Source organism: Amphiura filiformis, unplaced genomic scaffold, assembly GCF_039555335.1.
Source record: "Amphiura filiformis unplaced genomic scaffold, Afil_fr2py scaffold_27, whole genome shotgun sequence".
NCBI lineage: Eukaryota > Metazoa > Echinodermata > Ophiuroidea > Amphilepidida > Amphiuridae > Amphiura > Amphiura filiformis.
The window spans coordinates 595-14,823 of record NW_027305491.1 but is presented as its reverse complement, the minus strand read 5'-3'; the positions used below and the strand labels follow the sequence as shown (position 1 = coordinate 14,823).

The 14,229-nt window shown below is 35.7% G+C and overlaps 1 protein-coding gene across 2 annotated transcripts in view; it reads right to left on the bottom strand.

Moving 5' to 3' along the window:
• LOC140143762 (atrial natriuretic peptide receptor 1-like) overlaps positions 1 to 13,880 on the bottom strand; it is a gene marked incomplete at its 5' end in the record, with an annotated part of 39,231 nt that extends 25,351 nt beyond the window's left edge. For both annotated transcript variants that reach the window (XM_072165576.1, XM_072165577.1), the window contains 4 exon segments: positions 493 to 561; positions 3,027 to 3,150; positions 13,107 to 13,256; positions 13,712 to 13,880. In XM_072165576.1, coding sequence (XP_072021677.1) covers positions 493 to 561; positions 3,027 to 3,150; positions 13,107 to 13,256; positions 13,712 to 13,880 — 512 coding nt within the window.
• Positions 13,881 to 14,229: the final 349 nt, after the last annotated feature.

The following is a 14,229-nucleotide window of genomic DNA, read 5'->3' as shown; positions in this document are numbered from 1 at the left end:
TTCATAAGATATTGGTATAATATTGGCAAACATGAATATTCATGAGCACATTATGCCAATTTTCCTCATTAACTTCATCAATATATTGGCAAAAACAATAGAATACAAAGAAACTAAAACATGTATATCTTGACAACCGTATGTCCGATTTCCTTCAAACAAAAACTATTTTGCTCAGTGTATTTAGCTTAACTTATTCAATCTATTCAAATGGTTCTAAATTCAGTTTCTGTTTTCCAGAAACATCGTTTCGAACCCCCTTAAGTTTGGTCCTTTTAAACATGTTAAACAGTCTTTCAAGTCTTTCAAAGCTGAAGACATACTATTACCTTCTTGGTCGTGTTTGATTAACTTCAATCCTCTTACCTTCAAAACTTTCAACATGTGCTAACCTTTAGTACACGTTTGCGCATTACAAGAAACTCAATAAAACTGTTGTCAGTCTTACATGTGAACTCATGTCTTATGTGAGGGGTTAGTGCCATCGCTTACCTTGTACACATTGAAGTTCTCTAGAATTGCGTCAAAACAGGTGTAGAGGTCATTGAGTAGATCGACAACCTGGAGTTAATAACAAGGTAGTAAGAAACATGAAATGGTATTTGATGAATATAGATAACATGTTTTTGATAAACCAATAATGTAGATTATAGAACTGCTAGAAAAAATTGACGAACATATGGATTTTGCTCAAACAACATGAGTAATACTAATGGTTAAACATGGTATGTATACGTGAAGAACTTGTAAACATGTTTTTAACAAACGGATATGGATGACGTGTGTTTTTGACAGAGTCGAGTGTAATTTCATTTGTCAGCGAACGAAAAGAGAGATATCATATACTGTCGTTTGAATTAGGTAATACTTAGAAAGAATGTTTACTCAGCAATTATTGATTTCAGTATTTATTAGAAAACTGTTACATGGAGCTAAATTAAGTAATTTATTTGCTTGGAAATTGTAGCTTCGTAAATGAAAAGATAATCACTGTCTTTAGTTTGGCCGGTTTGCCATGCCTATTAAGTTGATCACTTGTTATTCAAATTTAATATCTATCTTTGAGACAAATGGAGATGAAGCAAACCTCTGAAACAAGCCAAGCTGATTTCCAAAAGCAGTCGACAAAAGTTGCTTCATGTTGATCGACTTAAAGTCAGAAGCAACGATTTCACAATTACTTAATTTCAGGCGTCAACTTTTAATATCATATAATGTTATAACAATATTTGTTATAAATCTGAAATTATGGGAGCATGTCATGTATTTACATCAGGAGCTGACGATAATCCAGGTCACTAAATAAAGACCCATTTCTCACTGGGACCCTCAATTTCTTTGAATGCACGTTGAGTGGGTGAGATTAATACCATACTAAATACATCATTCCCAAATGATAACAAAATTGAGAGTGCAACTTATTTATTTATGACAGTGCATTGAAACAATTTTAGCTTCTTTCACCCTATTGGGAAATCAAAGTGATGGTTAAGTCCGCAGTGACCTATTTTTAGTCGTTAAGTAACAAAGTATGAAGTGGCTCAAGTTGTATTGCTAAATTGCCAAGACCAAATAAACATCACTTTCAGTTGCTTAAGTAAAAACATGCTATAGCTTATAAAAACGACGTATTACATCGTGGGGAAATTATGCATTGTGGTACTGGTAGATTGGTCAATCTTCAGCGCAGTGAGCGGCTTTTGACAGATTCTTACGCTTACCCCCTGAGCACTACTATTGGTCAATTACATGATATCTTCATTTTAATCACCAATCAGAATGGAGCTTTACAAATCATTCACCCCAATTTTTTTGCGTGGTGAAATTATTCTAAAATTGTTGCGGATTGGTCCAATTGAAAGTGAAAACTTCTTTTTGGCCAATCGGCAGGTAGTTCTCACGGGGGTTAACAAGTTACCGGTACCATGTTAATTTTTATTTATTTATTTATTTACTTATTTATTTACTTAGTTAGTTAGTTAGTTAGTTAGTTAGTTAGTTAGTTAGTTAGTTAGTTAGTTAGTATATAAAACAAAATAAATGTTTGAACTCTTAAAACGACTGCGTCATAACCCCAGTATTAAAGGTTGCCATGACCTAGAGTATATAATTATATATAACTTTGATGCAGTCTAACTCTCTCACTCAAGCAATGTGGCATATAAGTTTCCAGATACGAACACGGTTGAAAAATTACAATCCAGACAGACTGGAATGAAGTTTGACACCATGCGCGATAGTTTCATTGAAGAATGAACTGGAAAAATCATGAGGTTAGGCGGGCAAGGTGGACAGATTTTGGTCAACGACCAACAATACCTCTTCCTATTACAGCATCTTGTTATATTTAGAAAAAACGTAACACGCTACCAGAATCTTCAAAACACTTTTTGAGGAGTTCTGTGTTAAAGACGCTCCCGGCGCTGACATGTGCAAGAAGTAATGCGTGGAAAATATCACGACTTTGTCGCAACCTTTTGGCCAACTGTAAACATCACGCAAAGCCGAAATGGCAAAGGTTTTGTTGTTATAAGGCCTTTACCTCATAGTTTTCTATTCGCCCCGTTGAGTAGTAATACATTCTCAGTATTATTGCTTTCCATCGATCCCACCAATATGCTTGGATTGAAGTACTCGTATTTCAGTATTTTGTGTAAGATTTGTTAATTTTTGGTATAATATGAAGCTATTTACTTGGCATATCAATACATAGTCACCTTACAATAATAACAAATGATAATGTTAGAGCAATGGAGATTGCTATGATGTGAAGGTGTACGGGTATGCAGCAGCCAATAAAGAAGCTTCTTTGAATACCGATTAGTAACATTGCTAGAGTTAATGTATCTTTGCTTTAATCTGGATCTCATGATCTACAACAATACATGATCGATGACAGAAGAAAAAAGAGAGAAAGAATAAATCATGTGGAGAAAGAGAGGAACATGAATTAGAAATTAAATACGCAGAACAATTATGAAGATGAGAAGACACGAGGAAGACATAAAGTGGGAGATGAGACCTACCTGTAGCGGTGTACTCTCTGATGAAAGCTTGGTAAAGCCTACAATATCACTGAAGTAGATGGTAACGCATTCAAATGTCTCAGCTGTGACTGGCTTGCCCTTTTTCAGTTCCTCTGCTACAGGCCTGTATGGAAATTAACGTTAATACAAATGAGATTATGCATGTATTGTAGATATTGATTATATTATAGCAGGTGTGTTTAAAGTTCCAAGCCTGTTTAGATTACTTCGTACGTTTTGGAATCTTATTTTGAATTTAGGGTAACAAATCCAACAGTTTCCCGCTTGATTGTATAGTAGTTATACCACATTGGCTTTAGTATACCAAAATTATTAAATTGCAAGCATTAAGCATTCAGCATGTTCAGCAGAAACAACGATTGACTAGAGTTGACATTGACGCGAAACCTAATATGTTCTTTCTTGTCTGCCGTGACAGTGTGAAGCAAAAGTGATGACACTTTATGTTCAAATATTCTTGTTACTTTTGTTTGCTCGCCTGCCTTGCTAGGCAATAAGGTAAATGCTACGGGTGAACAATTTCAATTTAACGATAAAACTGGGCACACATGACATAATAAAGAATTATCGGAAAAGAGGGGTAGAATCCCTTCAAGAGAAACCAACTAGGCTTATATCAGAATTAATTGGACCATCAATTTCCAGCGAGCGATTTCAACAGGCGATTAAGACATATGGAATATCAAGAAGGAAGGCCGAGCCTCTACACACGATGACATTTTATGTCAAGTTCGATGAAGCTGCTAATTCTTTCCATGTGGTGAGCACAAGGTTTACCACTAACAAATCCAGCAAATCGGACATTTCTTCCAGACTACAGAAACTAATATCAAGAAGCACTGGACAAATACTACGCAAACGTGTACTTGCTTGTGCGCATGTTTGTTTATATCGACTAATAACTATCAATTTTTTTAATTTTCTTTATTAATTTGTGAATTTTTCTCAGAAATGCAATCTGCACTCATACAGCGCAGGAATGGCTAGATGTTGAAATCTGTGTTCACGTTGTGAGGTAGCCGATCTAAATCAACTTCACCCACACACAGGTGAGACTATGAACTTTATAAGTCGACTCCAATCAGTCAATAGAGCCGTAGTTAAACAAATATAAGTTGGCTAGATTTAGTACACAGGCCCGGAAATTTACAGTTGAATAACATCATTTTGGATCAGTCTTGTAAGACGAATTTAGAATGAACAGTTTAAAGTTGTTTTGAAGTGTTAATAAATATACTTAAAGCTTCTCTTCACTTTGAGGCAACTTGATTTAAATTGAAGTCCTGTTTATTTGTTGGTTAAGTATGCTTCAAAACTTTGCGAAATACTTGTTGATAACCTGGAATTGACGGATAAGGTTTCAATCTGGACTATGAAAAGAAACTTCGCTTCATTTGCGCAACCGTATTTTAGAAAATTGAAGTCAAGTTTATTTATGTTAACAGATTTAAATATTGTAAATCTCTAATCTATTGCAAATCTCATTCTATTTATATTACCCGCGTTAAGAAAAAGTTTGCTTATACATTTGATGTAATGTATATAGGATAACATTTGCAATATGCCCGTACTGCGAAGTTTCATTTCTTATGAATCTCATCTAAACTGTTTTCACAAAAGCTTTGACTTACATAAACGATTTTTTATTAATAGCAGACTTTTTTTTACAAAAGCAAAGTAAAATACAGGAAAATGCAGTAAATTAACGACTGTGTCTGAATACTGCTTAGCAAGATTTCACGATTTTTAACGTAAAATATATGATACCACTTGAAAATGCTGTCATAAGTTTGCAGAAGAAAGCTATGATATATCAATAGACCGTCCACCGTGGAGGTATGGAAACTTTTTACGCATTTACAGAAAATGTAATGTAAGCTATTGTCAATTTGTTTTATTGTCAAAGTTTTATTTGCCCGAGATTAACAAACCTTAACCATAAATATTCGCTGTGATAAACTATATAGTCAAAGGCTTGTTTCCAGTCGTCGAATATAGAAGATTATCTTTTCATCTACAACCATGGCCAAAATGTGTTGGGACACTTATGGAAAACGTACACTATAGTATGACCTTATTTCCGTTATTATTAACGTGATAAAGTGGAGGTTTCTTTGGTGTCAAGCCTAAACACTTTCCTAACACCCCAACCCTCCCTTCCCCACCAATCAATGTTGGGTGCCACAAGGCTCGTGTGACCAAAAAGTCGAATTCAACATTGATCGGGGGAGTGGGGGCTTATTTACATTACCCTATCAAACCGTCCCAACACTTATGGCCAGCATTGTCTCTAAGGTACAAAAATCAAATTTTAAAATGTGTGTTTTGGCCCATATCTCCTCAACCATAGCTTGGATTTTCATCAAATTTTACATGAAAACGGAGAAACTATTTATCTTTTCACTTATGTAAAAATTATTGCATTTTCCTCATGTGATTTAGGGATACGGTCACGTTTTATACGCAATATCATGTATTTTACAGTGCGTTCTGAACATTATTAGCCTATGCCAACTACGTATTTTGCGTAAAATGACGTTTTATTTTGAAAGAGTAGTGATTTAATCGCCAGAAATACATGATATTTGTTGACAGGAATTGATTGAAGTCTTTTAAAAGAGTGATTTTGGGAAAAAAAATACTTAAAATTTAAAAAAAAGCTAATTTTAGAAAAAACAACAACAAACTTTAATCATTTTCATCGTTTGCATCAAAAACGTATGTGGTATTTGCAACGAGTATATCGTGTAAATATAATCATAGTCGGCAGGAGTAGGCTTAAATTACATTTTATGACTGAAATTTATTAAAGCGCTTTCAAAGAAACTTATAGTAAGTATAGAAAGTAAAATATAGGTAGACATACAGAAAAAAAGAAGGACGGACATTGGCAAAAATTAATAGAACGACGAATATAATACGATGAAGGATATTGTAAAATAATAACAAAAAAGAAAAGAAAAAGAAATCTAAATAAATTCAGGGGCTCGAACCCGTGTCCACTGCGCCTGTGGCAGATGCCGTATCCATGGCGCCACAGAGCTGTGTAACTTCAACAGACTTAAACTATAATATAATGCTATTCAACATGCATGTATATGAATATACGCTCTACACACGATATACAGTCCAAAAAAATACATTTTTACGGCATTTGTTTCATTAACTGAATATTTATCATATAGCAGGTGTTGGCTGACATTGTGCTCCACATTTAGTTCAGTTTTTGTCCGGGATAATGACTACGGGACAAAATCGGACGGTATACACGTCTTTAAAGAGTAAAGAATTTTAATATAATATTACTTTCTTTTTCTTTTTACAAACGTGTATATCGTTCGTTTTTGTCCCAAAATCATTTTACCCGGCCCATAACTGAAATATATGTGGAGCACAAATGTCAGCCAACACCTGCTATATGATAAATATTCAGTTAATGAAACAAATGCCGTAAAAGTGCGATTTGTTTGACAGTTTATCGTCCGTAGAGCGTATATTTATATACATGCATCTTGTATAGCATTATATTACAGTTTAAGCCTGTTAAAGTAATACAGCTCTGTGGTGCAATGGATACGGCATCTGCCACAGGCACAGTGGACACGGGTTCGAGCCCCTGAATTTATTTATATATCTTTTTCTTTTCTTTTTTGTTATTATTTTACAATATCCTTCATCATATTATATTTGTCGTTCTATTAATTTTTGCCAATGTCCGTCCTTCTTTTTTTTCTGTATTTGTTGCTTCATTTTGTAAACTGCGGTAAATTGGGAAAACAAGTGTGCATGGGTTCGATTCCTTTATTTGTTTTTTGATCACGAGATGTTGTGATAACTTTTATTTTCTTCTATAGCTGTAATGTAACATTTTAAGAGCAAATTTTTTCTACATTGACAAACTCTTGGACACGTCATCTCTTGGATTTTGCTCCAAGTCTGGGAGATAGAAGCTATTGGGCCCCAAAAAAAAAAAAAGATATATTAAAAATTCAGCATCCCTTTGTTGCCATGGTAACAGGCCTACCTTGTTTTTGTTGATTTTAGGTTAAAAACACCATAATTTCTCTGATTTCACTCGTGAAAAAGTACAAACTTTGCAAAAACCGCACATAGAGGTGGTAGATTTTTTGCCCAAACGGACTTCACAGTTGAGTAACCCTAGCAATTGTCTTACAATTACCCACTTTTAATGAGTCAGTGTTGCCAGATTGATACCCTGTTGCCATGTTGAAATTTCACATTTTCATAAGTTGAAAAAACAAGAATTTTCATGGTCAACTTTAAGTTCACACGCTCTCGAGATGAATTATTTTTCTTCATTCTTGGTAAATATAACAATGACATTATGCCCTTTTAGGAGATAGAAGAAAATCTTTGGGCATATACAGAATTTGGGCGTCACGTGACGTATAAATAATGCGATCCGATTCAATAGAAAAAACATGTTAAATATATTTCCCTGATTCAATTGTAGTAATGTTGGCATTTAATTGAAGAATTTTGTTTCCCAAATTACATCCGAGATACTTTTAAAACCCACCCATGTCTATCGAAACAAAATGGAGGACTTTAAGGTATATACTCCTGGTCATAAAAGCCCCCATCTTGCACTACTTCGCTGAAATTGTTAATGGTGTTGCATTAGACTGGTTAAAAATGAGGGAAGCACCACTAAGTGAATGAGAAATTTTCATATGGTTTTTCTGGATCAGTTCTGCATGGGGAACAAGAATTTATGAGGTAAAAAGCCTGTAACCTGAGAATTTTAATGTGAGGGCGCTTTTTTCAAAATGGCCACCAAAATCCAATGTAAAGCAATTATACGGTTAAAATAGTCAGATAATAGATATAATTGACCATAATTTGTATTAGTATTGATGGCAGTAATGTATAACTATGTCTAGAATTTAATTGGAAGGTGCCAAGAGGTCACAGTGGAGGGCGCTTTTCAAAATGGCCGCCAAAACCCAATGAAAACCATATGCATGTACGCTTAAAATGATCACTTATGAGGTATAATTTTTCCGATTTTGAATTAGTATTGTTGGCAGTAAGTATAAATACGTCATTATTGAGAAGGTATCAGAAGGTCACGGCTGGGGCGCTTTTCAAAATGGCCGCCAGAAGGTTATGAAAAACACTTAATGGTCACTTATGATGTATATATAATTTACCAGATTTTGGATGAGCATTGCTGGTAGTAAAGTATAAATAAGTCAAGGTATTAATATGAAGATACCAAGAGATCACAGTTTAGGGTACTTTCAAAATAGCCGTCAAAATGAAGTATGTTTTGGGGTCACTTCAGGAACCTAAAAAAGTTGGTTTGGTTCGGTTCGGGGTTCGGGGGGTGCCAAGGAAGTGGTCCCAGCTCCCTAGTACATTTCTCTTGTTTTGGATCAATTGTTTTGAAAAATAATTGAATTTTGGTATCCTTGCTTTTTGCTAAAATTGGATTGTATGGCTCATCATCTATCAGTCACAGAGATAGTTGTCATTCAATAATGATATTACTTTCAGCCGGTCTTGATCTCAGTCTCGGACTGCCTGGTCCCAGTCTCAGTCTCAATAAGCCGGTCTCGACTACAACACTGTTGTACAATTACCACATCATGTAATCTCATGTAAATAACACAACACTGCGCACAAAGTTAAAGGTAGTGTCAGTGTTGTAGTCGAGACAGGCCTATCCGAGACCCGAGACCAGGCAGTCCAAGACCGAGACCAAGACTGGCTAGTTCGAGACCGAGAACAAGACCGAAACAGGCAGGTCCGAGACCTAGACCGAGACCAAGACTGGGCTTCAAAGTAATTTTATTAATGAATGATAACTATCTCGGTGACCAGTACATGATGAGCCATTAGAATATAATTTTATTGCTAGGTTTTTAAGCAAGGACACCAAAATTCAATTATTTTTCAAAAAGTTTGATCCAAAACAAGAGAAATATACTAGGGGAGCCAGGACCACCTCCTTTGCAACCCCACAACCGAACCAAACTAACTTTTTTAGGTTCCTGAGGTGACCCCAAAACATACTTCATAGGATTTTGGCGGCTATTTTGAAAGCGCCCTCATCTGTGACCGTGGTATCTTCTTATTAATACCCTGACTTATTTATACTTTACTGCCAGCAATACTCATCAAAATCTGGTAAATTATATATCATAAGTGACCATACAGGTGCATACATGTGCTTTTCATAAAATTTTGGCGGCCATTTTGAAAAGCGCGATCAGCTGTGACCTTCTGATACCATCCTAATAATACTGTGACTTATTTATACTTACTGCCAACAATACTAATTCAAAATCTGGTAATTTATACCTCATAAGTGATCATTTTAAGCGTATGCATATGATTTTCATTGATTTTGGCAGCCATTTTGAAAAGCGCCCTCAACTGTGACCTCTTGGCACATTCCAATTAATTCCTTGTAGTTATACATTACTGCCATCAATACTAATCCAAATTGTGGTCAATTATATCTATTACCTGTCTATTTTGACCGTATAATTGCTTTACATTGGATTTTGGTGGCCATTTTGAAAAAAGCGCCCTCACATTAAAAATCTCAGGTTACAGACTCTTTACCTCATACTTGTTCCCCATACAAAGTTGGTCCAGAAAAACCATATGGGAATCTCTTTTTTTCTTAGTGGGGTTTCCCTCATTTTTAACCGGTCTAATGCAACACCGTCTGGTTAACATTTTCAGCGAAGTAGTGAAAGATGGGGAGTTTTTATGACCAGGAGTATATACCTTAAAGTCCTCCATTTTGTTTTGATAAACATGGGTGAGTTTTAAAAGTATCTCAGATGTAATTTGGGCAACAAAACTCTGCAATCAAACTCCAGCATTACTACGATTGGATCAGGGAGATGTATTTAGCATGTTTTTTCTACTGAATCAGATCGCCTTATTTACACGTCACGTGATGCCGTAATTCTGTATATGCCCAAAGTTTTTCTTCTATCTCCTGAAAGGGCATAATGTCATTGTTATATTTACCAAGAATGAAGAAAATAATTCACCTCGAGGGCGTGTGTAAGAACTTAAAGTTGACCATGAAAATTTTTGTTTTTTCAACTTATGAAAATGTGAAATTTCAACGTGGCAACAGGGTATCAATCTGGCAACACTGACTCATTAAAATTGGGTAATTGTAAGACAATTGCTAGGGTTACCCAACTGTGAAGTCTGTTTGGGCTAAAAAATCTACCACCTTTATGTACGGTTTTGCAAAGTTTGTACTTTTCACGAGTGAAATCGAGAAATGATGGTGTTTTTAAACCTAAAATCAACAAAAACAAGGTAGGCCTGTTACCATGGCAACAAAGGGATGCTGAATTTTTAATATATCTTTTTTTGCATTGGGGCCCAATAGCTTCTACCTCCCAGACTTGGAGCAAAATCCAAGAGATGACGTGTCCAAGAGTTTGTCAATGTAGAAAAAATTTGCTCTTAATTGGTGGAAACAATAATTTTCCATTTTAAAACCCAAGTTTTTGACAGTTAAAGTGACGAATAGTGAACTTAGACAGGGCCAAAATATCGTTTTAAGACATTTTAAGTGACCAGTCCCTAAATGTCAAATGTAGCCATCCAAAATTTTTTGGGTAAAGCCACATGATAAGATCTCTAACTGCTCCAAATTTGGTGTCAATATCATATTTACTTTTTGAGTTATAAGCAAAAAACTGAAATTAGATGATTTTTTTTCAACTTTTCAAATACAACCATGGCCAAAATGTGTTGGGACACTTATGGAAAACGTACACTATGGTATGACCTTATTTCCGTTATTATTAACGTGATAAAGTGGAGGTTTCTTTGGTGTCAAGCCTAAACACTTTCCTAACACCCCAACCCTCCCCTTCCCCACCAATCAATGTTGGGTGCCACAAGGCTCGTGTGACCAAAAAGTCGAATTCAACATTGATCGGGGAGTGGGGGCTTATTTACATTACCCTATCAAACCGTCCCAACACTTATGGCCAGCATTGTAGTTTTGATGTTTCTATTCCAAAGTCATCCAAATAAAATAACATTTTCCTTCATAAGATAATAATTTCAAATCGACTTTTGGGTTTCGTTTTGGAATAAAGGCACTAAAATGTAGATATGCTTAGACATGCGATATGTACATTTCTCGTTTCACATGAAACTTTAATTGAGGACAATCATATGGAATTGTGATAGCGGTTCGTGCGATAGAATGCAATAGTAATTCAAAGACCGCCTACTTATTCGATACTGCCGTGTTAAAGGTGTTGAAATTATTACATTACCTACATTTTGCAACCACAGCAAGCTTAGCATGTAAAACTTTAATATGTATGTAAAGCGCATATTCATTTAATCATAATGTTTACCAATGTTTTAATAAAATTATATGTATCGTAATAAAGTAACAAAATCACCCACTTCAAATTGCCTTGATTCTTTGAAATTTCCCAGAATTCCTCATTGCGAATCACGTTTACCTGCGCAACAACGATGTGCGCATCGATAACGCCATAGTCTCAGTTTAAATCGCAGATGCCTTCGGTGATTACCCAAGTGGTCTATTAGTTATGAAAATCTCTTACTATCGAAACACAATCGTGTCAAATTACCAAAAATGGGCTCTTACTATTATTAAGGAAACAGTCGTTTCAACATGTCAATTTTGGTTTGAATTGTTGTTATAATCATGCCACTGTAAACATGGTGTACTAATGCACATGGGATGGGAAACTGAGAAAATAGACACTATTTCCATTGTAATTTTCAAACAGAAGGAGTGGGTATAATGTAATGATCACTGTATAATATTATCCAGTGCAAAAAGGCCGTATTTGCAATATAGCTGCCTATAGAAATTTGACAATTTCTACATTCTACATTGTACATGTATTATATATATAATATATGGCAGCTATGCAGATGGGGCATTATTGCATACACCCTCGATATGTGCATCTCATATTCACTTCATTACTTGGGTATGTTGTGTTTGGCAAGGAGGGTTTCACATGCATTATACATTGTATCGTGATGAATTGAAAACAATAAACTAAGGTCCCTCTTTAGGCGACGGGGGAAAACTGTTCTTTATACGGGCGGAAGGGGTTGCCAACTTGCCAAGTATGGTGGCCGGTCGGGGTTTTATTTTTCTGTAAGACGCTCGTTCCTGCAATCTACCCGTCTTCCATGCCAATGACTGAGATTCCAACAATTTGTTCCTGTAATGAACCCTCCTTCCACGCCAATGACTGAGATTTGACCAAATCGTTCCTGCAATCTACCCGTCTTCCATGCCAATGACTGAGATTCCAACAATTTGTTCCTGTAATGAACCCTCCTTCCATGCTAATGACTGAGTTCCACCAATTCGTTCCTGTAATCTACTCGCCTTCCACGATAATGACTGAGATTCCACCAATTCGTTCCTGTAATCTACTCGCATTCCACGCCAATGACTGAGATTTCACCAATTCGTTCCTGCAATCTGCCCACCTTCCACGCCAATGACCGAGATTCCACTATTTCGTTCCTGTAAACTACCCGCCTTCCACGCCAATGACTGAGATTCCACTAAATCGTTCCTGTAATCAACCCATCTTCCACGCCAATGACTGAGATTCCGCCAATTCGTTCCTGGAATCAACCTGCCTTCCACGATAATAACTGAGATTCCACCAATTCGTTCATGTAATCTGCACGTCTTCCACGCCGTCAATTCATCGCTCTCATATAGTGTAACACTTCAGAACTACATTTGTACAGTAGATGCTAAATATACAGCTTCTATAAAGTTCAGCCCTGTTTTTACATTCCTTGAAACGATTCTCAATCATTGTCAATGAGGAAAAAATAGAAACAGGGTTGAATTTGGGAACCACTCCCGATGGATATGTTTTAATAAGGTGTAGAGAATTAATAGGTATTTAAACTATATCACAAACATATCGTTCCCAGTAATTTTAAAATCCACTGGTCATTAAAGGATTGGATCCGGGGACCATGCATACATTTTGAAGCTTTATTATAAGTTATGTTATCATCTATACTTACTTTGGAAGAATCTGATATAGTAATTCCTCAGCTTTCCTCTTCTCTTCATAGAATGCTTCTGTTCTTTCTTGTACTAAGGCCTCCAAGTTAGTAGCGTACTGTTCCATCCGAGAGAGCAAATTGTCTACAAGACTCTTGCCTTCTTTGGTTCTGGAAATATTAAGAGACAGAAGGAGATATTTGAAAAATAGCAGTGTCATTAATAACAATCGATAATGAGGAATCCTTCATGCAATATTAAAGCCAAATTGGGTTCTTGATAGAATCTAAAAACACATGTACCTATGATATACTTTTATTCGTTTATATGGAATAGATTTTATGTTTAATCTAACCATTTGGTATAGTTTTATTTCTTAATGGGCAACATGACTCGATCTAGATTAAGAAAAGTGCTTCAGCTTTTTGTTTCATAATGATTTTATGAGGACTCGACTGTTTTAATCTTCATCACTTGACAAATCGTTCGTCAAATATGAAACAAAATACTCAACTGAAGTACTCTTGGTACATTATGTTGCCAAAAGTGATGTTTTATTACGTTCGTTTTGAGATGCTCTATTTATACTTAAGTATATATCTTAAGGAGATAGCACATGACATACTTGTTTAGCTTTCTCATGATGACTCGTAATGCAGCAAAGTCGGGCCTCTCTTCCGGTTTCTCGGCCCAGCACTTAGACATTAGTGTACATATATCATCTGGAACATCGGATCTGTCTAATGTCGGTCTGAAGGGGGGTTGTGTTGCTTGTTTTACTTTACATATGATTTCTGTGAGAGTAAATAAAATACATATTATTTGGTTAATAATACTACACGTATACCCGATAGTAGGGTCATGGATGTAAAAACATTTCACATGCCTGAACTTTATTCTGTGATAATGTACGAAGACAATGACACAGGAATACGAAGGAGAGCACACATATCACATGTGGCCCGTATTCCAAATATACACTTCAAATAAAATGGTATCCACTTAATGTCCCTATCCAAACGGATTTAGCTGACACAATAACACAATAATTTTACTTATAGGTTTGTCCAAATCAATTTTTTCTCCTTTGGTTTGAGTACTCGCTTAAGAACCGATACTAGACTTACTTTGTACTCATTTCAA